This window comes from Vitis riparia, chromosome 6 (assembly GCF_004353265.1).
Source record: "Vitis riparia cultivar Riparia Gloire de Montpellier isolate 1030 chromosome 6, EGFV_Vit.rip_1.0, whole genome shotgun sequence".
Lineage (NCBI taxonomy): Eukaryota > Viridiplantae > Streptophyta > Magnoliopsida > Vitales > Vitaceae > Vitis > Vitis riparia.
Window position 1 is genome coordinate 15,913,569 of NC_048436.1, and position 19,651 is coordinate 15,933,219.

The following is a 19,651-nucleotide window of genomic DNA, read 5'->3' on the forward strand; positions in this document are numbered from 1 at the left end:
ATGTAGCATTGTCTTCATATAAAAAGATGATAGTTTATATGATTCTCGAATATGTTAGATCAAATCTTTTACCATACACATCCATGACTTGTTTTATGAATCACAAATATTTTTGAACTATTTGAGGATGTGGCCACCATTGGTTGTTTGACTAATCTTCATAATATAACAACATGCCATATGTAAATAGGTGTGGGTCTAAAAGATAGCAAATATCTATATATATCCAAGTAGTTATAGTTGTGCTCTTTTTATATAAAATAAACTCTTATTAATAGGTCCATGAAGATAACACAGTATATGCTTTATATCACTCCATTATTTTTGAGTGGGTGCAAAGCTATCTCTTACTAATAAATTAATAGAACATGCAATGTCTAGTCACATGTTGCTTACAAGATATATAAGTACCTCAATTGCATTAAGAAATGGTACCTTGGGACCAAGTAAAATCTTTGTCATTTTACAAAGACAAATGAGTCATTTTTCACTTCAAGTGATCAGATAACCATTAGAGAGCTTAATAAATATGTTTTACCCATATGAAAATGTTTCAGACTTTTTCTATATATGTTATTTGATGGATTAGTATTAAAATGCTCGATTTACAAATCAAGATAAAAATTTTGTCATTCTAAGATCGTTCATTTTAAATTCATTTTTCAAACAATTAGTTATTCTTGTTAACTCTTTATGGATCCTAATAAGTTCTCATAATTTACATATATGACACAATTACAAAACCAATTGTTGATTTCTTAATGAATACATGTGTGAATATGATTATTTATATATCATTTCTCAATAAATATTCATTAAGACAATTATAACACATGTCCAAATTGATTTAATACATATAGGGATCTTTGCAACTTAATTAAGTATAAATTACAAACTTTTGAGTTTTGTAATGACGGCTATGAGAAACATATTTAATCCTTTTGAGATTGTTAAACTAATTAAATATATAAATGTAATTACATCTATTACATGAGAGTATGTTTTTTCATAGTTAATACTCTTAAGTCTTTGTGAGAAACCTTGGGCTACGGGTTGTATTTTACATCTATTTTTTTCCTTGTGTTTTCTTACAAACAACCATTTGTATTTGACATGCTTGACACCTTTTGGTCTTTGGATCACTGATCCAAATACTCCTTGGTTTGTCGATTAGTGTTGCTTTATTTTTATTACATCTTTCAACCAATTATATTTAAGACAACATTTATTCAGAGTTTGTATTTCAAGAGCCTCATTATTTTTTATAATATCAAGAGTCACTTTAAAGGATAATATATTATCAATAATAAGGTATTACCATCCCATTTTTCTCCTATCAGTGAACAACTAATTGATATCTCCTCAATTATAAATACTTGAGCCTCTTCAAGGGCTAACTAATTAATTTGCACATGTTTAAGGACTATTTATTCATTTGAAATTGATTAGTCATTTCTATTGACTTTTTGGTACTTATAGTTTCTTCAAGAATGTCAATTTTCTCATATGTTTTGCCTCACGTCTTCCTTTGAACTATATCTTTTAAGCCAATAGGTTTACTACACTTCAAGCACATTTTCGATTATAAACATCATAGAAATATTAAATCATGTAACCAGAATTGAGTTGGGATCAGAAAAAACTAACTTCGATTATAAACATGATAGAAATATTAAAGCACGTAACCAGAACTGAGTTGGGATCAGGAAAAACTAACTTCGAACCCACCATCCCAATTGCTATCAATGATTGCTCATTACAAATTAGGAACGATTTTTCCATCCTTAATGAGACCAATCCGATGTGAATGGTAAAATGATAGATAATCTTACCTAGAACTCTGCACAGGGTCTTAGAGTAACACAACATAGAGGGAGGAATGAGGATGGTAGTCACCAAATCTTTCTTCATTGATCTTTGGAAGAAACTCATCTCAAGCTCAAGCTCAAGCTCCCGTCCTCTTTAAATTCCGGGCACTCGGAATTGGGAAGACTAAAATCAGGTACCTCCTCGATATCTTCAGTGGGCTAAATTGGAATATGAAGGAAAAGGGGTCAGCTCATGAAAGGAAAGCAAAAAAGAAAATCTTTGAGATTGAATTTTGTGAAGAATGAGCACAACAAATATAAAGCACTACCTGCCATAGTTGCAATAAACGCCACAACAAAAAATCTATTATCATAACCAAGCAAAAAAGCTTGCCTGCCCAACCACCACATGGAAGGTACCTGACAATCAAATTAAGTCATCAGCAACCCATGTTTGCCTGGATTTTTCTCTGTAATTTCCCAAAATACCAAATATTGAGACAATTCCTTCTATATTGAAAATTACTATTCCATGATGCAAAGAAGCCATGCTGCTCCAAAAAGGAAAGGACAATATATTTGATACAATGCAATATTACAGCTACATTAAACAAATCTTTTAAAGACTAAGAGCTCGTTTGGCAATAATTGTAAAAAACGTTTCTAACCTTTCTAACAATTGAAATTTTTTATCAAAAGTGTTGTTTTCAAGTGTTAAAAAGGCTAAAAACATTTCCCAAAATCTCTATCAAACAAGCTCTAAATGCAATCTTGAGGTATTTTGCCCAAATGAGGGTGTAAGCCTTTAGGAAGAACAAGACATAAACCTCAACTTAGACAAGTAAATAAATAATAATGATAATAATAAATTCTCAAAAAAATCATAAAAATACTTATAAAATTACATGAAAATTGTATCATAAGAAAACCATGAAATTCATATTAACAAAGCCTATAACAAATAAAATAAAACTCATAATAACAAAATTAATGATTTGTCATTGTCAATAGATTCTAATTTAGGCCTCCCTGCAGACCCCTGTACAAAAAGATCTCACCAATATAAAAACAAAATCATGCCAAATTTGGTTGCAGGAATAAGTTTATGGACATTAAGGATGCTTACCTTAAAGAGCAATTGGATGCATTTATACTAAGGAAGATTCTAGCATTTGGATCATACAAGTACTCACCATGAAGACCATTTACACCAATTGCAAAATGAATCCTTTATAATACTTGTTCTGTAAAAATTTCTATAGAAGCATCTAAACTGACAAGTTTGCAATTCCATACCGTGAAAGTCTGTCTACAAGATTTTGATTGGAGCATCCCAAAGCACGATCATACACAATCTCCGTTCTTTTAGCAACATCATGCCAATTGTACAATTTTTTCATCTGGCAAGAGATGCAAGAAACAAAAAAGAGACATCTCAGATATTATAAATTTCAATTTAAAAAGGATTACAGTTATTTTAAATCAACTCACTCGAAGGTGCATAACTCGTGGGTCAATTTTGGGAAGTATGGATATTGCCTTTGTGATTGCTCGTACCATATCACTAGGATCAGGTTCTGCAAGGACAATCATATCATCTGGTAAAACCTGATAAAAAGGTGAAATGGCAAACATAAATTACCAAGCTAAATGCAAAGACAGATCTATGATCAGAAAAAAGACAAATGGGCAAAAAATTATCAGATTAATCAGGTTAAAACAAAATATCTAAAGATGCATGCCTCTGGGACACCTCCAACACGTGTACTGACTGTTAATAATCCACAACTAGCAGCCTCCAATATGGCTATACAAAATGCTTCTGTCAAAGAACTGCCAACATGAGAAAATAAAATAAAATCAGGTGAAATTATTGATAAAGAACCTTAAGTTTGCTAAAAGACATGAAAAAACTGAACATTGATACAAAATAATATTATACATGCACTTGTGTTGTGTCAAAGATGCATGCCTACATGCTAATACGAATTCAAGTTTACATAACGATGGGCATTATGACAAGAATTAACAACTATATTCAAGGTTACCCAGCCCAATACTACGAAGTTTGCAAACCCTAGATTCCATGTTACTATATATGATTGTTTAGGTACAAATTTTGGACAACGGTATAGATGATTAAGAACCCGTTAGGGAGTGATTTTGATTAAAGGACTTCTAATTTATAAGCTTTTTAAAAATGATAATTGGAAGGATCACCTAAATGATTTTCTGCAAATCATTTTAAGAGGTTATTCAGGTTTTTAAAAGTGATTTTCAAAAGTATACAGAACACCTAATTTCTGTAAGCGCTAGCAAACATTAGGAAGCACTTCTAACTCTCTAAAAAATCACTCCCAAATGGGCTCTAAGAGTCTCATCTCCCCGATCATTGATTCTTGAGGGCAATGGGTAGCGTCCATTGATACAAGTAGTAAGCACAGCCAACTCTGGCATCAAGTTTCTGTTTATTCCAATTTTCACCTGAAAGAGAATGCACCACTAGAGCACTAGTACAAGTAGAAAGATTAAGTTAAACAGAAGGCCCAAGTGCCTTAATCACAAGTACTAAGCAAACAAAACCAAATCCCATCGATACAAGAATCAGATCCTTAGATAATTACTTATTATTTTTTGATAAGCAAAAAGAATTCATTAAAAACACCAAGCAAGATGGGGTGCTCCACAAATGCATAGGATGTGTGCAATGGGAACCAAGAAGCAAGAAAAGAGAACAGAACCAAGACAAAGCTAACACCTACCAATAAAATCAACAAATCCAAGAGAAATGATCTGAAAACCTTAAAAAATCCCCATATGCAAAAAAGATTCTTATTATTGTTGTTGACAAGTTTATTAAGAATACGATTCATTTAGGAGGTCAAATTATTTTTATTACATGACGATATGTAATTGATGTATTTTAGGAAGGTTCATATTATTTTCTGAGCTATTTCTTTCTGATCTTCAGGACAGATTTTACAGATTAAATTCCCTACTTTCCATGTAGCTTATATATATATATATATATATATATTTGTACATACTCATCTTTAAAATCAATATACAGAATTCATTTTTCCACATGGTATGAAGGCTCTTCATGGTAGAGTTTTGCAATTGTTCAACACTTATTACTGGTGACGAAGAATGATCTTTCATTTATTTGTTTTTTCAAATCCTTATCTATCACACCATATCAGAAATCTCTTAAGAAATGAGCCAAGCAGCCACCCCTCAAACCATGAACCCTCAACAATTACACTCAGGCGAATACCAGAATCTCCAAGCTGTTTTCCAGCTGAATGGTAGAAACTATCTTGTTTGGTTTCGGTTGGTCCGAATCTTCCTCAAGGGCAAAGGAAAACTGAGTCATCTTATTAGACCAACACCTAACCAAGAAAATCCTAAATTTAATATTTGGGATGAAGAAGACTGCATGATCATATCATAGCTTTGGAATTCTTTGGAAATGACGATAACTGGTACCTGCATGTTTTTAACCATGACTAGAGAAATTTGGGAAGCCATAAGACGAACATGCTCTAAGATCAGCGATGCTACTTAGATTTATGAAACTAAGACAAAAATCACATCAACCAAACAGGGAACCATGTCTGTGATCGAATATTCCAACACTATGGAGGAATTGTGGCTGGAATTAGATCATTATCAGAACCTGAAAATGAAGTGCAGTGAAGACATTGCTATGATACAGAAATTTGTGGAAAGAGAGAGAATCCTTTAGGTCTTGTCTAGTCTGAATGCTGAATATGATCAGATTGGATTTCATAAAGATGTGCAGGGTCTTTCTTGTATTCCTAATGTTTCTGGATCTCATTGGTTTGTGTCTTTCATTGATGATTGCAACACTAGAGCCCTTGACTTAATTTGTTAAAAAATAAATCACACATGAGCAGTGTGTTTCCTATATTTCACAAAATGATCAATAATCAATTTAAGGTTTAAATAAACAATGTGAGGTCTGACAATGCTTGAGAGTACTTTCATAAAATTCTATCCCCATATTTTCAAGAAAATGGAATTATACATTACTCATCTTGTAGTGATACACCACAAATAAAATGAGGCAGTGGAGAGAAAAAATAGGCACCTTTTGGAAACTACAAGAGCCTTATTGTTTCAAAACAATGTGCCTAACTCCTATTGGGGGGAAGCAGTACTAACAGCTGCTCACCCTTATAAACAAAATCTTTTCTTGAGTTTTAAATCATCCTTCTCCTATGATTCCATTCTTGGAATTCGTTCCTGAGTTTAGTGGTTTCAACCAAATCCCTCCCAAAGTGTTCGACTGTGTCTTATATGTTCACATCTATGCACAAAATCACAGCAATCTAGATCTTAGAGCACTAAGTGTATTTTTTTGGGGTAACAAAGAAAGGTTACAAATGTTATCATTTATCATCAGAAAATTCTTTTTACTTCTATAGATGTAACCTTTGTTGAAAGTCAACCTTTTTTCCCAAAACCTTATCCCCAAGAGGAGCCTATAGTAAAAGATAAGAATTGTTCATTCTTTGATCTTGACCTGCCTAACCCTACTAAATTCAAACCTATGTTCGCTCCTATTACACCAATTCCTACTCTTTCGTCCCAAATGAAAGGTAAGAAACTTGGCAGTTGAGTTATTGCTCTGTTGCAAGTCTATTCAAGAAAGAAACGACCATGACTTGAATTGAAGCAAGTCCAAGACTCGGATCCTATGACAGGTACTAAATTGCTCCCTTCTAATTTGCCTTCTTTAAATGGTGAGAACATACTAGAAAATGATGGTATCCATGATGATCAAATGGTATGCGTGATGATCATCTTATGTTTAAGGATTTAGACTTGTCGATCACCATTAGGAAAGGAATAAAAAAATGCACTACTCAACATCCTATCTCCAACTTCATTTCATTTGATAGGTTGTCACCCTCTCATAAAGCCTTCTTATGTAAATTAAATCCCATTGATATTCCAAAAACTGTCCAAGAAGTACTTAGAAATGAGAATTGGAGGAAAGCTATGAGTGAGGAAATGAGAACACTTGAAAAAAAGTCAAACACGGGAGGTCGTTGAGCTTCCTAAGGGGAGAGACCAATTGGGTATAAGTAGGAGTTCATTGTGAAAATTAAGGCAACTAGAACTCTAGAAAGATATAAATCTAGATTGGTGGCCAAGGGCTATACTCAAACATATGAGCTAGATTACCAAGAAACCTTTACTTCAATTGTAAAAATGAATGATGTTTGAGTTTTACTGTCATTTGCTAGCTAATCTTAATTGGTCGTTGCAGCAATTTGATCTCAAAACACTTTCTTACATGGTGATTTGGAGGACTAGGATTGGATGAAAATCTCAACAACAACCATGTGTACCAACTTAAGAACACATTATGGACTCAAGCAATCTCCTAGGGGCTAGTTTAGACAATTTAGTAAAGCTATGTTGAAGATGAAGTGTCAGTAGAGATAAGGAGACCATACCTTGTTTATTAACACTCGTCTTCAGCAAAGGTGACTGATTTAATTTTTTTTATGTAGATGACATTATAGTTATTGGTGATGATCTGGAAGAAATGGAACAACTAAAAAGACACCTCATTGTAAAGTTTGAGATAAAAGATCTAGGAAGATTGAAGTACTTCTTGGGGATTAAGGTAGCTCATTCGAAAAAGGTACCTTTATATCACAACAGAAGTATGTTATTAATCTTCCTATTGAAACTGGGATGCTAGGATGTAAGCCAGCCAAAACACCAACTGAAGCAAATCACAAGCTTGGTAATGATAAAAAGGAGGCAGTATGAGGTATGTATCCAAGGCTAGTTGGGAGGCTTATATACTTCTCTTTTACTAGACCGGATATAGCCTATGTTGTAAGCGTTGTTAGCCAATTCATGCATTCACCAAGAGAAAGTCATCTAGAAGCAGCATACAGAATTCTAATACCTAAAATTCATTCTTAGGAAGGCTATTCTCTTTAAGAAAAATAGAGAACTGGGTTTGGAAGCAGACATAGATGCAAATTTTTCAATCATAGAGCCTAGTTCTATCATGCATTTTCCCCCACATTTGGTTATTATACAAATATGAAAACCCTAAAAAATCCCCAGTTTTATCATGTATTTTTTTTCCCTACATTTGTGTATCATATATCTCATGATACCATGTATTCTAAGTTTTTTTTACATAATGAAAATTGAAAAATAAATATAAAAAAATTACTTGTATATGTAAATTAAATTATAATAGAAGAATGAACTAAGGAGTAATATATAACAACTTTATGAAAAATAGTAAGATCACGAGAGTTAAAATATTTCAATGAATATCATAAATGTATTTATATATATATATGATGTTTTAATACATAGGTAGATTCTAAAATCCATACTTTTAATATATTCACTTTGTTTAGCTATCCAAATAAATAAATAAATAAAACGAACCTTTTCAATTTAGCAACTATGATTCTTAGTTTCAACTTCTAGCTATTTCTATATACTTGTACTTTGTTGATGTGTATTTGTGTGTGTCACCTTCAAAGTTGTAGCTTGCCAAGCTCATCATTGCCTCCCCATGGGGAAAAAAATTCAAAAAAGAAAAAACTAATATATTAAGCAAAAAGTTTGATTCACCATCATATTCAAGCTCAACATTCAATTCTTTCACATGTGCCGTTGACAACAAGTGTGCAATGTTTTCATGTAGGATTCTTTTACCCCCCTTGTTTCCTACAATCACCAGTTTTTAACCTTGAAGTACATTTTAAATAATTAATATAACAATTTAAATATATATATATATTTGATTTTTCTTAGGAACTATTGAAAATAGCCAAAGGTGCTTCTAACATTACATCATCTTGTAATGTATCATATAAGTGTCATAAGATACAATCAGTACAAGATGCATACCATGTTTTACATAAAAATGTTTTATCGCATCGTTGTGTTTTATCAGGTAGCCTAAGTTTTAAATAACTATGATTATATCTCAATTATCAGTTTTTTATTGTTTTTCATTTCTGAAATATTGAAAGAGGCTCTTAATCATATCCACAATTCGATAGATCAAAATTAAGGTTTAACTTTTATAAAGAACCATAATATCTGGTAAGTTGATCAAGCTACAACATGAAGTAGAGAGATCATTTTCAAAGATAAAGTGGACAAAAGTTTGACACACTTAGAACTAACTCATTACCTGTTCAAGAATATATGGCCAGAAATTAAGACTGACTGTACTCTAGCATGTGGAACAGCCCCCAGCATTTCAACTCGATCTTGAAGAGAGTTCTTTTCCCTCATTTCTTCCAGCCGCACTCGTTTAGGTCCGTCACCTCCGACAATGAAACGAACCTTAACACATTTTTCTAAATGAGATGACTGAATGCCAACAAAAACATGCTAATAATTGTGATTCCATCATGTAAAGATGAAACTGCCATCCATACACTAATTTTCCCATATACAGATTTTCCAAATAGAAAAAGAAAAACAAGCTCCACCACGATTGGCTTCCTTGAAAGGTAATTCTATACCAAGCAAGGTCAGCTCCTAAGTTAAAATTGTGAGAACTTATTTCCACGAATATGTTTTGATCCCAAAATAAATGGTAAGATTTCTAAAACCGATATGGTGTGTTTCTGATCCCCAAAAAATACAAAAAAGTAAAAAAATAAAAGACGAGAGAAAATTCTAAAACTGCTTGGAAAAGATAACAATTCTATTGAATCTTCAAAAAACAATAAAATGGTCATTAATGCACAAATAAAACTCACAAATCCTGCAGAATAAAATTCATAAATAATGAATCTGACAAGAGTAGGCAGCAAAGTACTTCTTAATAGCATATAAGCAAAAGCCATAAGCAGGTTATTTCTAACATCCAAACAATTAGTTTTCAATCAACTATTAAAAGTGGTATAGCAAGAATCAATGACAAATTTGAAACAAAGAAATATATTTAAAAAAAAATTCCTAAAAAAAAGGGTATTGACAATTCAGATCTTGATATGTAGGAGATGAACCAATATATTATTGATATGCTAATGTTAGTTTAACATCAATGATTCATCAATAAATACCTCAATGAACAATTTGATGTTTTACAATATTAGTCAAAATATATATTGATAGCCATAGATAATGGAGATGAATGCATTGACAAAGACAGGATTTAATCCAATAAACCTAATTTGATGGCCATGGATCTTTTGCAACATTTCAGGGCTAATGAATGTTTTTATCTCTTATATGCAATAGATGTTATCTTTCCCAACTGCTGTAGGGGAACGATGATCCACCATTTAAGATGGTGATGGCTTAGCGCATTTGATCCTACCCATTTTTTGGAAGGAGAAGAAAACAAGTACATGTACATCAAGGGATTGAGGTGGTGATAGGAAGGTATAAAGTTCCCATAAACCAAAAAAGATATAAAAAAATAAATAGAAGCAAATCCCTTATCCAGAGAAAAAGAGAAACCAGGAATGACAGGTTTAACAAAGAGTACTGTGTATGCATCAAAATCAAAAGGGTACTACCATGACCTAAGTAACTCACATTGGAGAACAAACGGCATATTTCAGGAATGACTTCAACAAGCAAATCTGCGCCTTTCCGATAAACCAATCTACTTATCACAATGATTACAATTTCATTATGGCTGAGTTTTTCTGGGGCAGGCGTGAACATAGCTGTGTCCACAGCATTTGGTATTACAAAGACCTTCTCAGGTGGTAGCCCTGACCGCAGTACCGTATTTTCCTTGCTTGTATGAGAAACACAAATGGCCTGACTCACATCTGCTAAAGTAAATTGCAGCACCTTGTTCATGTGGATGCTCCCCACATCAGCAAAACCATAGAGTGAATGGTCAGTGAATACGACTTTGTATCCCATAGTGCGTGCGTGCATCAGAGCTTCATGACAGAGAGTTGAGAAGGCTTGATGTCCATGCACCAATGATATCTTTTCCCGAATGAGGATTGTCCTCATAATTGGAAGAGTCCCATAAAATGTGGGTAAGGTGTTCTGCATGAGAAATGGTTTCCATGGTATGTAGTAAACTTTCAAGCCACCCGTCATATATCTCACTCCAGAACGATTTCCATAAGCATGAGTCAGAACCACCACCTGGATAACAATATGATAAAAAATACATAACCAGCTGCAACTACAAGTGCAGTGAAATTAAATCTGATTCTGATTTGCCTGCCAGGTAGACAGTAGTAACAATACAATTTTCTGCTTAATGACTTACATTCCATTCCTTGACAAGAATTGAAAGAGACAGGGTTGACAAAAAGGGAATTCTATTAGTGTTTTTCTCCAATTTTCTTTCATTTTTGTTCCCTTCCCCCCACAAAACATGAAGAAACATTCAAAAATTGTCTTTTCTTTTCTCCCTGTAACACTCCTATGAAACACAATATAAGGGCTGCATGCAAAAATATACAGGCCTAGCGAGCAAGGAGTTACTCTCTGACCTTATGACCAAGCTTGAGCAAGCATTGTGATAGGTAGTAAATGTGATTCTCCACCCCACCAAAGTTGGGATAAAAGAAATCAGACACCATTAAAATTTTATGTCTGTTCTGGTCACCCATGACACCTGATGTCTCAACAACTGCAATAAAAATAAAATTTCGTTTGAGATGGAAGCTACCCATCCATGCAAACCATGACAAGACAGACTGGATGTAAACAAGGCAGCAACCAACAAAAGACATATTAACATGATTTAAAATAATAAATATCAATCAATGCAAAAAATGAAACAACAATGAAAACATTACATAAATCTCAGTAGTGCTATGGGAGGAAATACAGTGGCTACTAATCATGGTCATACTGCCACTCTCTTGAAGCAAACCCATCAAGGAATTACACAATGCATATGAAGAAGCATGGTCTAAAGAAATAAATTTTGTGAGTAAAAGACCACATGCATTGGGCTGAAAAAGACTCCAAACCTCTCTTGACCTGATAAATCTCAAGCTTAATCAGATGATCATGGAAAGCTCACAAGATTATTCAAGTAATCAAAAACATAATACCATTGCCTACAAACTTTTTATTTCCACTTAAAGTGCTATTATCACCCTGTTTCTCAGCCATAAGTTGTAGCAATCCACTTCCCAAATCATCTTTATCCTTTATCTTCTGCCTCTTTTCCTGCTTTCCATGATTGACCTTTTCCATTATATTCCCATCATAGTGCTCCCTTACTTTTCCAATCTCTTTTGCATCCACAATGCTGTCCTTCTCCTCAATATCACTACTCTCCTTGTCTTTCTTTCCTTATTCTTCTTCGTTCGATTTCTTTCTTCCATTCTTTATTTTGGCAATGTCTTCCTTCTCAGTGATTTGCTGTCCCACAACTACCCTACATTTTCCCTTTTAATTACGCTTGGGGATTTCCATCAAAAAGGAAATTGAATTGATTGCATATTTGTCACTATTCTCCCTATAGCTCCTCCTCTTATCTTTACTTGCTTTTGACATACAGTTATCCCCAGCATCATTCTCTTCAGTCAACTTAAGGCTCCTTTTCTCCTCTCCTCCATCATGGAACTTAACATCTGAAAACTCTTTGACCACAGTAGCTTCTCCACCAATTCTCCTATGCTTCTTCAAACCTTTCTCACATCCCTTGTCATCTCTTATAAGTTCCAATTTCCTCCTTGTCATCTGATCATTCTCCTTTCTATTACTATCAATCACTTCCACATAATCCTTCACATGTACAGCCTCATTTTGAATAGTATTGAATCCAACATCATTGCAAACCACATCTTTCTCGCTCTTCTTCTTCCTGTTCTTGCCTTCCTTTTTCACTTTGGCGCCATCCTCCACCATAGCATGCATGGCATCACTGCAGTCATTTAACCCTTCAGGAGCACTGCCCTGACACTTCTTCTGTTTTTTACTCTTCCTCTCTATCTTCCCAAGCATGTTGCCTTCCTCTATTCTACCCATGTATGTGAAATCTTCCTCAAGCTTTTTGACTAGGTATTGCTAACTCCTCAAGCAAAGCTGAAAACAAGAAAAATTCATCATGTCAGAAGGCCAATGGCTGATTAGAAACCCCTTCAGATGATTGTGGCAAATAGTCATCACACAGAAACAACCATAAGAACCAAGCCCTTTGTTTGTTTACTTTGCTTTTTTCAATAATTTGAAGCAATACATTTCCCTAATAAATGGAGGCACTTGGTCCCACTTAAGGGCCATTGTAAACACTATATTTACATGACTGGATCTATTCACGTCTACCCTAAGTATGTAATTTAACATTTTTATCTCCATCAATAACATAACTGAAAATTGATTATTTGAATCATTACAATGTTCCAGGAAGCAACTTCACAATTGAAGGACCATAGATAGAACTTCCATGAATAACATTTCTATTCATCTTTATATAATATTTCCAGGTTACTTTGGAGTCCAACTACTTCAAGCAGTTTCACCCTTTCTCCAACCTCAATTTTGTTGTTGGGATGATTCCTAAAGAAACACCGAACACCAGGCCTTTTGAGTAAATTCAAAAGTGATATTTATCAGAGGATCAAGGAGAATATCCAACTGGATTTACAAAACCACACAGTAACTTTCTCCTTCACTTCCTTCACTTAAAAAGAAGAGGGACAAAGGGGAGGATCACCAAAGTTGCTCCAGTCACACCCTTTTACCCAAATTTAAGCATGCAGAAATTCTGGAAGAAAGGTATGATAAAGTTTTAAGTTCCCTCAGAATCACTCAAAGTTACATTTCCCCTGTTCACACATCCACAACCATCTTTAACTACACCAGGACTTAAATTAAGCTGATACCGACTATGGTCTTAATGAAACTGAAATAGAAGTAGTATGTCCCAACATTTCATTTTACCCCATCTAGCACCTTATTCTACACAACAGCAAAATAATTTATGGCAACTCATTTCATAGACTAGAAAAAACCCAAATAACAATGAATCAGATACATATCCAGAAATTGAAAGAATCCCAATAACAGAACAAAACTTATACATATACTCTGCTATAGTAGCATGAACTTTCCAAGATTTCAATCATCTGAAAGTGGAATCCAAAAATCCAAAAATTTGAAACCCTTTGACCGGATTGAACAAACAATTCCCAAGTAAGCATTTTAAAAAAACGCACTGTGCAAGAGAGAAGCTAACATGAAACATAAAATCATTAAATTCAATTCTTATTTCAGAGCTTCTAGCATCAGTTTCTCCTTGGTCCCATCCTCAAAAAATGGTTACACCCCTCTCTCTCTCTCTCTCTCCCCTGTCTTAGAGTTTCCTCTTTCTCACATGTTGGCCTCTCATTGAACCTTTATGTCTACTTCTAACCCAATTTGGTTTTTCTTCAGGATTTTGCATTATATTTATTAATACAAAATCTAGAAGAAAAACCAAATAGGGTTAGAAGTAGCCATATGTAAATGTTCAAAAGGGGGACACGTGAGAATGAGGAAACCCTTAGAGAGAGAGAAAGGCTTACCTGTTTTCAAAGATGGGATTGATGAGAGACTGGAGCTAAAAGTTTTGAAATAAGAATGAGGAATAAATTCTTACCTTTTCCCTTGGTTCAATCTCTCTCTTCACTTTTCTCTCAAAGTTTCACTGCATTCTTCTAAGAAAAATGAGGAAAATATTTTAACATTTTCCTCTTTTTTTCTTTTTTCCCCTACCTTCTTGCATCTCATCCATGCATAAAAAAAATAATTTTCCTTTTCTCACATTTTCCAAGGTTCTAAATATGTCCTAAAAAACTCATAAAATTTTAATATTTTCTTTTTGAAACATCAATTAGGATTGACTACATATGAACTTTGTTTAATAGATGGTTGCTTATCTATACTATATATAAAAAGTACAAAAAGTTCCTTGGCAGTCATTGTTTTCGTCCTATGTACTGTGGTGCGCTTTCTTCATGACGTTTTTAATGCATTTCTTGTTTACCTATCAAAAGAAAAATAGAAGTACAAAAAGTTTGTAGACTTTTTCCTTCCTAAACTACCTCTATTGTATATTTGTATCACTTATTTCCACTCATATTTCACATTTTTATTATTTAAATATAACAATCATAATAAGCTCATCTTAAAAAAACATAATAAATTCATCTTTTTATTACTTATTGGTTAAAACTGATAAAAATTAAATTCATTTTACTTATTTTATACCTAAAAGTTGCTTCTTTTCTATTTTTAATATACAAGTTTCTATTTTTTTTTTTTTTTTTTTTGTATTACTCTTCCTTTTCTTCCAAAGGCTTCCATTTTGGTATCATGATAGATACTATTTATATTTTCATGCCAAAATTAGTGAACTTTTATTCAAGATAAATCCTTTTTTATATATATAATTGTTAGACCCAAGTCTACTCCATTAAATGATTGAAATGAAAGGATAAAGCATACAGAGCATAGACATTCTATTGCAAATAAATCTATCCAGCTAATAGAAATATAACAACATATATAGGTGGTAAGACATTCATCTCTAGGTTTATTCAATGATGGAATTAAATGTTCTCTTCAAACTTCAGCCAACTGCCAGTGAAAACAGCATGATTTAACAGAAATTTCAAACCTCGTATGCTTCGCTGAATTACCCATTACTTAAACATGAGAATGTGTTGAAACTCTAAAAGTAAGTTTAAATATGCAGCCATTCAACTGCAAGGCAAAATGAATTAATAACCCAGATTAACATTTTGCATAATTCGATACTCACATTACTAGGGAGGGTTGAGGAACACGCTTGGATGTTTCAGAGAAGTCGAAGATAGACCCCACGACCACCAGAAGGAAGAGGCCTGAAATTATTAGAATACGAGAATAGGTAAGATGAAATTTTCTCCACCACAAAAGGATAATATACACTCATATAAGATTAATTGTAGAAACTGCCTAAGAATTTTCTTTTTGTGTTTTTATAAGCTAAATGCATAAGAAATTGTGAAGAAAATTGCCTTTGCAAGATCATCCACTTTACAAAAAATGAATTCCACATCAGGCTGTCATTCTAGATGACACTTTCTACAAATTCCTCTCTTGCTCAAACTCCTTTCCAGAATTATTCAATTTGTTCTAACATTTCCTCAGCGAGAAATTCTCTATTTTTCTCCTATAATTAAAATTTTAGCATCATGAGGAAAATGGTGACCGGTGATCATTTGGCATTTTTAATGTAGTCCATAATTTTTATGGGTTTTTAATGTAGTCCATAATGTAATCCTAGAATTCAAAATCTTCAACAATAGCATTGATAGGTTAAAAGCATTCAAAGATAAACCCTATCCCTCCGTTTGGTTTCCAAGAAAATAGAGAAATAAAAGAAAACAACATTTTCCCTCCTATGTTATTTTTCATCTTTTGCTACCAAAAAAGAGAGAAAAAAAAAAGAAAAAATGGAAAAGCCCTTGACAGTGTGAACTACAAGTAAAGTGGCATTTTTCTATATTCACAAATCATGTTGATGAAAAATGAAAATTTTACAATTCAAAATTTTAATTAATTTTTTCATATTTTCTCTCTATTTAAACTAAAAATATTTTTATACAAGAAAACATTCTCTAACAAAAATCCTTTTTTGAAATTTTCTATCTGTTTAAACTAAAAACATTTTATACAAGAAAACATTCTCTAACAAAAAATCCAGTCCTAGCTGTAATCCAAACTGGCAATAGTTCCAGGGCTGTTCAGAAACCCTAGAAATAAAAACTTCCGGCAATTGCATCCCAAATTATAATGCACGCAGTGTGAAATCCGGCACTCCGCTTGGGTTACTAATAAAACGAAGAAAAGTACAAGAAAACCACATTTTGATTACTGCGTTTTATCTCTCACTTTCTTTGCTACCAAAAATAAAAAACAAACAAAAAAAATTAAAAAGTTCAGAACACCTTAGCCAGAGAGTCATATGAGTTTTAGGTAAAATACAATATTCTGTATTCTCGAGTCCTAAACGATAAAAAATTTTACGATTTAAAATTTTCTTTCATTTAACATTGTTTTCTCAGCATCCAAACGAGTCGATTGATTGAACTGGGATTAGAGATCGGAACAATACCTGAACTCAGAAATCGACCGAAACGCAGCGTTTGGAGATTGATTGATTGATTGAATGATTTTGTGCAAAGAGAGATGAGGGATTCTTCTGCTGCAAGCAAACCCAAAGCGGCGTATAACGTGACGTGAGTTCAATCAAGTGTCCGAATGAAAGCCAGCTTTGCTTTAAAATTTCAATCCATGTAAATTTAAATTTAGTTTTGAAACATGTTTTTATTATTATTGTTATTATCGTCATCTTAATTAATCAATTTCTTTATCAATGAAAAGAAAGAAAAGGGGAGAGCTAAAGAGGCCAGCTCACATGAGTTGGTCCCAAATAAAACCCACTTTCTACTGGGCCTCAAACGGCTAAATACTTGATGGGCCCTTTTGGTCACCCACAATGGTGGGACCTAGAAATGCAACGTCCACACTGTCGCTTTTCTTTAGGCTAAATTGTTCATCAGAATGGGCCACATCAACAGAGTGATAATTGGGCCAGATTTTCCTTTCGGTTTAAAGTTAAAGAAAAACTGGCCCATTAACATCATTACAAGGGAATTTTAATGTAATTATAGACTTGGTGACGTTTGTTTTTTTGGTTTAATTCTAAATAGAACTTATTTTTGGTTTAATATTAAATAATGTTTAATAGTATTAAGTATTAAATTGTTTGTTTTTTTAATATTTTATTTCTATTAAGTATTAAACTGTTTGTTTTTTTATATACTAAAAACCAATATCTTAATATTTTAATGTATTAAAAAAATATAATTTAACTTATTTCTAAAATGTTCAAAATAATAAAATTGTTATAATAAATAATTTATCATTATCATTTTTACAAAAAATAATTAATATATTTATTTTTTATATAATTAAAATAAAATATTTAAACTTAATAATATGAAAAATAATGGATTTATAAAACCTAAATCAAATTAAAGAAAAAACATAACAATTCAATGCAGTAGTATAGAAAAGCCCATGCTGCTCGGGATGGGCTGATCCTTCTAAACTATTTCACATCAGGACAGGATGATGCACAAGTCCAATGCAGTAGGCAAGTGTAGGAGCCATTTTTGGATGATCCAAACCCCTGCAACCTTACAAAGAGGACTCAAAAAATCCTATAAACCCCCCAACATTCAGGGAAACCTTTCATCTCTTCAACAACTTTCAATGGTGTTCAATCATTTGGAGGGGGTATTCCACATGATTTAAGAACTCTCATGGGCATTCTAACAAACAGTTTAAGCGCAAATGCTCTACCCAACAAACTATAATATGAGATCAATAAGATTAAACCCAAAAATTTTCTTCCTTAAAAAATAACCCAACAAACCACAAAAATCACAACAATCAAACAAACCCAAATTAACAATGAGACAACAACCATATCAAATAAGCTCTAAATAACAAGATACCACCAAACAAAGTTTTTCTTCCTTAAAAAATAAACGGACCTGCAACACGAGAACCAGAATGGTCTATTGAAAATGAGAGTTTTAGAGAGAGAAGTACTGGAAAATGAGACTCGAATGCTCTATTGAAATCCTAAAACCCAAAATAAATTTGGGTCAGTTACCTTCGATCAGATCAACGATGCCGAATGAAAGAGGAGCTTCTTTCCAACTGTGTAGTCTCGGAAGGAGAGCGATGGAGGAGGAGAATGAAGAAATTATTGCTTTGGGGATGAGGTGAGGGTTGAGGATCGGGGTTGCAGAGAGCTACAAGGGATGGGTGGGTAGGTTTGGGCGTCGGGTTCGGGTTCAATCGCATTTGGTAAAGGTTTAAAAAATTGGCTTTTTTTAAATAGAAAAAGCCAAATATTTTAGCTTTTTTCATTTAATAAAAAATTTTAAAATTTCAGTAATAAGTCATTAAAAATTAAAAAAACAAACAACCTAAATTCTAAAATCAAATTATTTTCAGTAAAAAGTTAAAAAAACAAACGCCACCTTGGTGTCAGAAGGATCGGTCTTGTGTAAGTTGGCTCCTCAGAAGTTTGTTTTTTTTTTCAAAAGCACCATAATAGATTTTATATTTATTTCCATAAATTTTTTAAAAGATTCTATAAATTTTAAAAAATATTTCAAAAGAAAATTCATGAAAATATTGTTTCTCTTAAAAATTCTATTTAATAAGAAGTTACTTTTATGTTATGATAAAAACTCTATAATAATAGGAGGCATGAATGAAATATATTTTTCAACCTTATACCAAAAAAATGTCAGTCAATCACTAGCTGCAATATCTATAAATAAGTCTTATTATTTTGTATTTTATACGTTCGTTACTTTGTGAGTAGGGGTGTTTGGTAAAACTTAACACTTTTTACTTAATAATTTAAGTTGATTTTAAGTTAAATTATATTTAAATTATTGACTTAAAACCTATTACTTAATTTTTACTTTAAGTATTAAGGGTACTTGATAAAATTAATTTAAATCATTAAATTAATATATTTATCATCATAAATTATAATTATAATAAAGAAGGTCAAATAACAATAAAGATTATAGAGTCACAAAAAAAAAAATCATGAAAGTAACTTAACAAATATGAAAAAAAAAATGGTAGAATGAAGACGTGGACTTAAAAATATAAATTAATTGTTTTTATTTATTACTTAAAAAATTATTGTTTACTTTAAGTTATATTATTAAATTATTTTATCAAATATATTTAATTTAACTAATAACTTAAATTAAATTATTAATTTATTTTAAATTATTTGGTTGGTTTATCAAACACGG

At 32.5% G+C, this 19,651-nt stretch overlaps 1 protein-coding gene across 8 annotated transcripts; it reads right to left on the reverse strand.

Annotated features, from left to right (window-relative positions):
* Nucleotides 1–1,621: 1,621 nt before the first annotated feature.
* On the reverse strand, nt 1,622–18,663 carry LOC117916432 (phosphatidylinositol N-acetylglucosaminyltransferase subunit A). 8 transcript variants are annotated; one of them, XM_034832444.1, is made up of 12 exons: nt 18,481–18,663; nt 16,912–17,001; nt 15,574–15,655; nt 11,615–12,854; nt 11,306–11,445; nt 10,380–10,952; nt 9,019–9,173; nt 3,551–3,641; nt 3,300–3,416; nt 3,105–3,208; nt 2,138–2,228; nt 1,622–2,027 (listed from the first exon to the last, which is right to left on the reverse strand). In XM_034832444.1, the coding sequence occupies exons 5-12, from the start codon at nt 11,423–11,425 to the stop codon at nt 1,929–1,931; spliced, it is 1,350 nt and encodes a 449-aa protein (XP_034688335.1). In that variant the 5' UTR covers nt 11,426–11,445; nt 11,615–12,854; nt 15,574–15,655; nt 16,912–17,001; nt 18,481–18,663; the 3' UTR covers nt 1,622–1,928. The 8 variants fall into 8 exon arrangements, with proteins under 8 accessions (XP_034688335.1, XP_034688337.1, XP_034688334.1 ...); XM_034832446.1 differs by lacking the exon at nt 11,615–12,854 and having other exon boundaries at nt 16,912–16,998; XM_034832443.1 differs by lacking the exon at nt 11,615–12,854.
* Between the last annotated feature and the right edge of the window lie 988 nt (nt 18,664–19,651).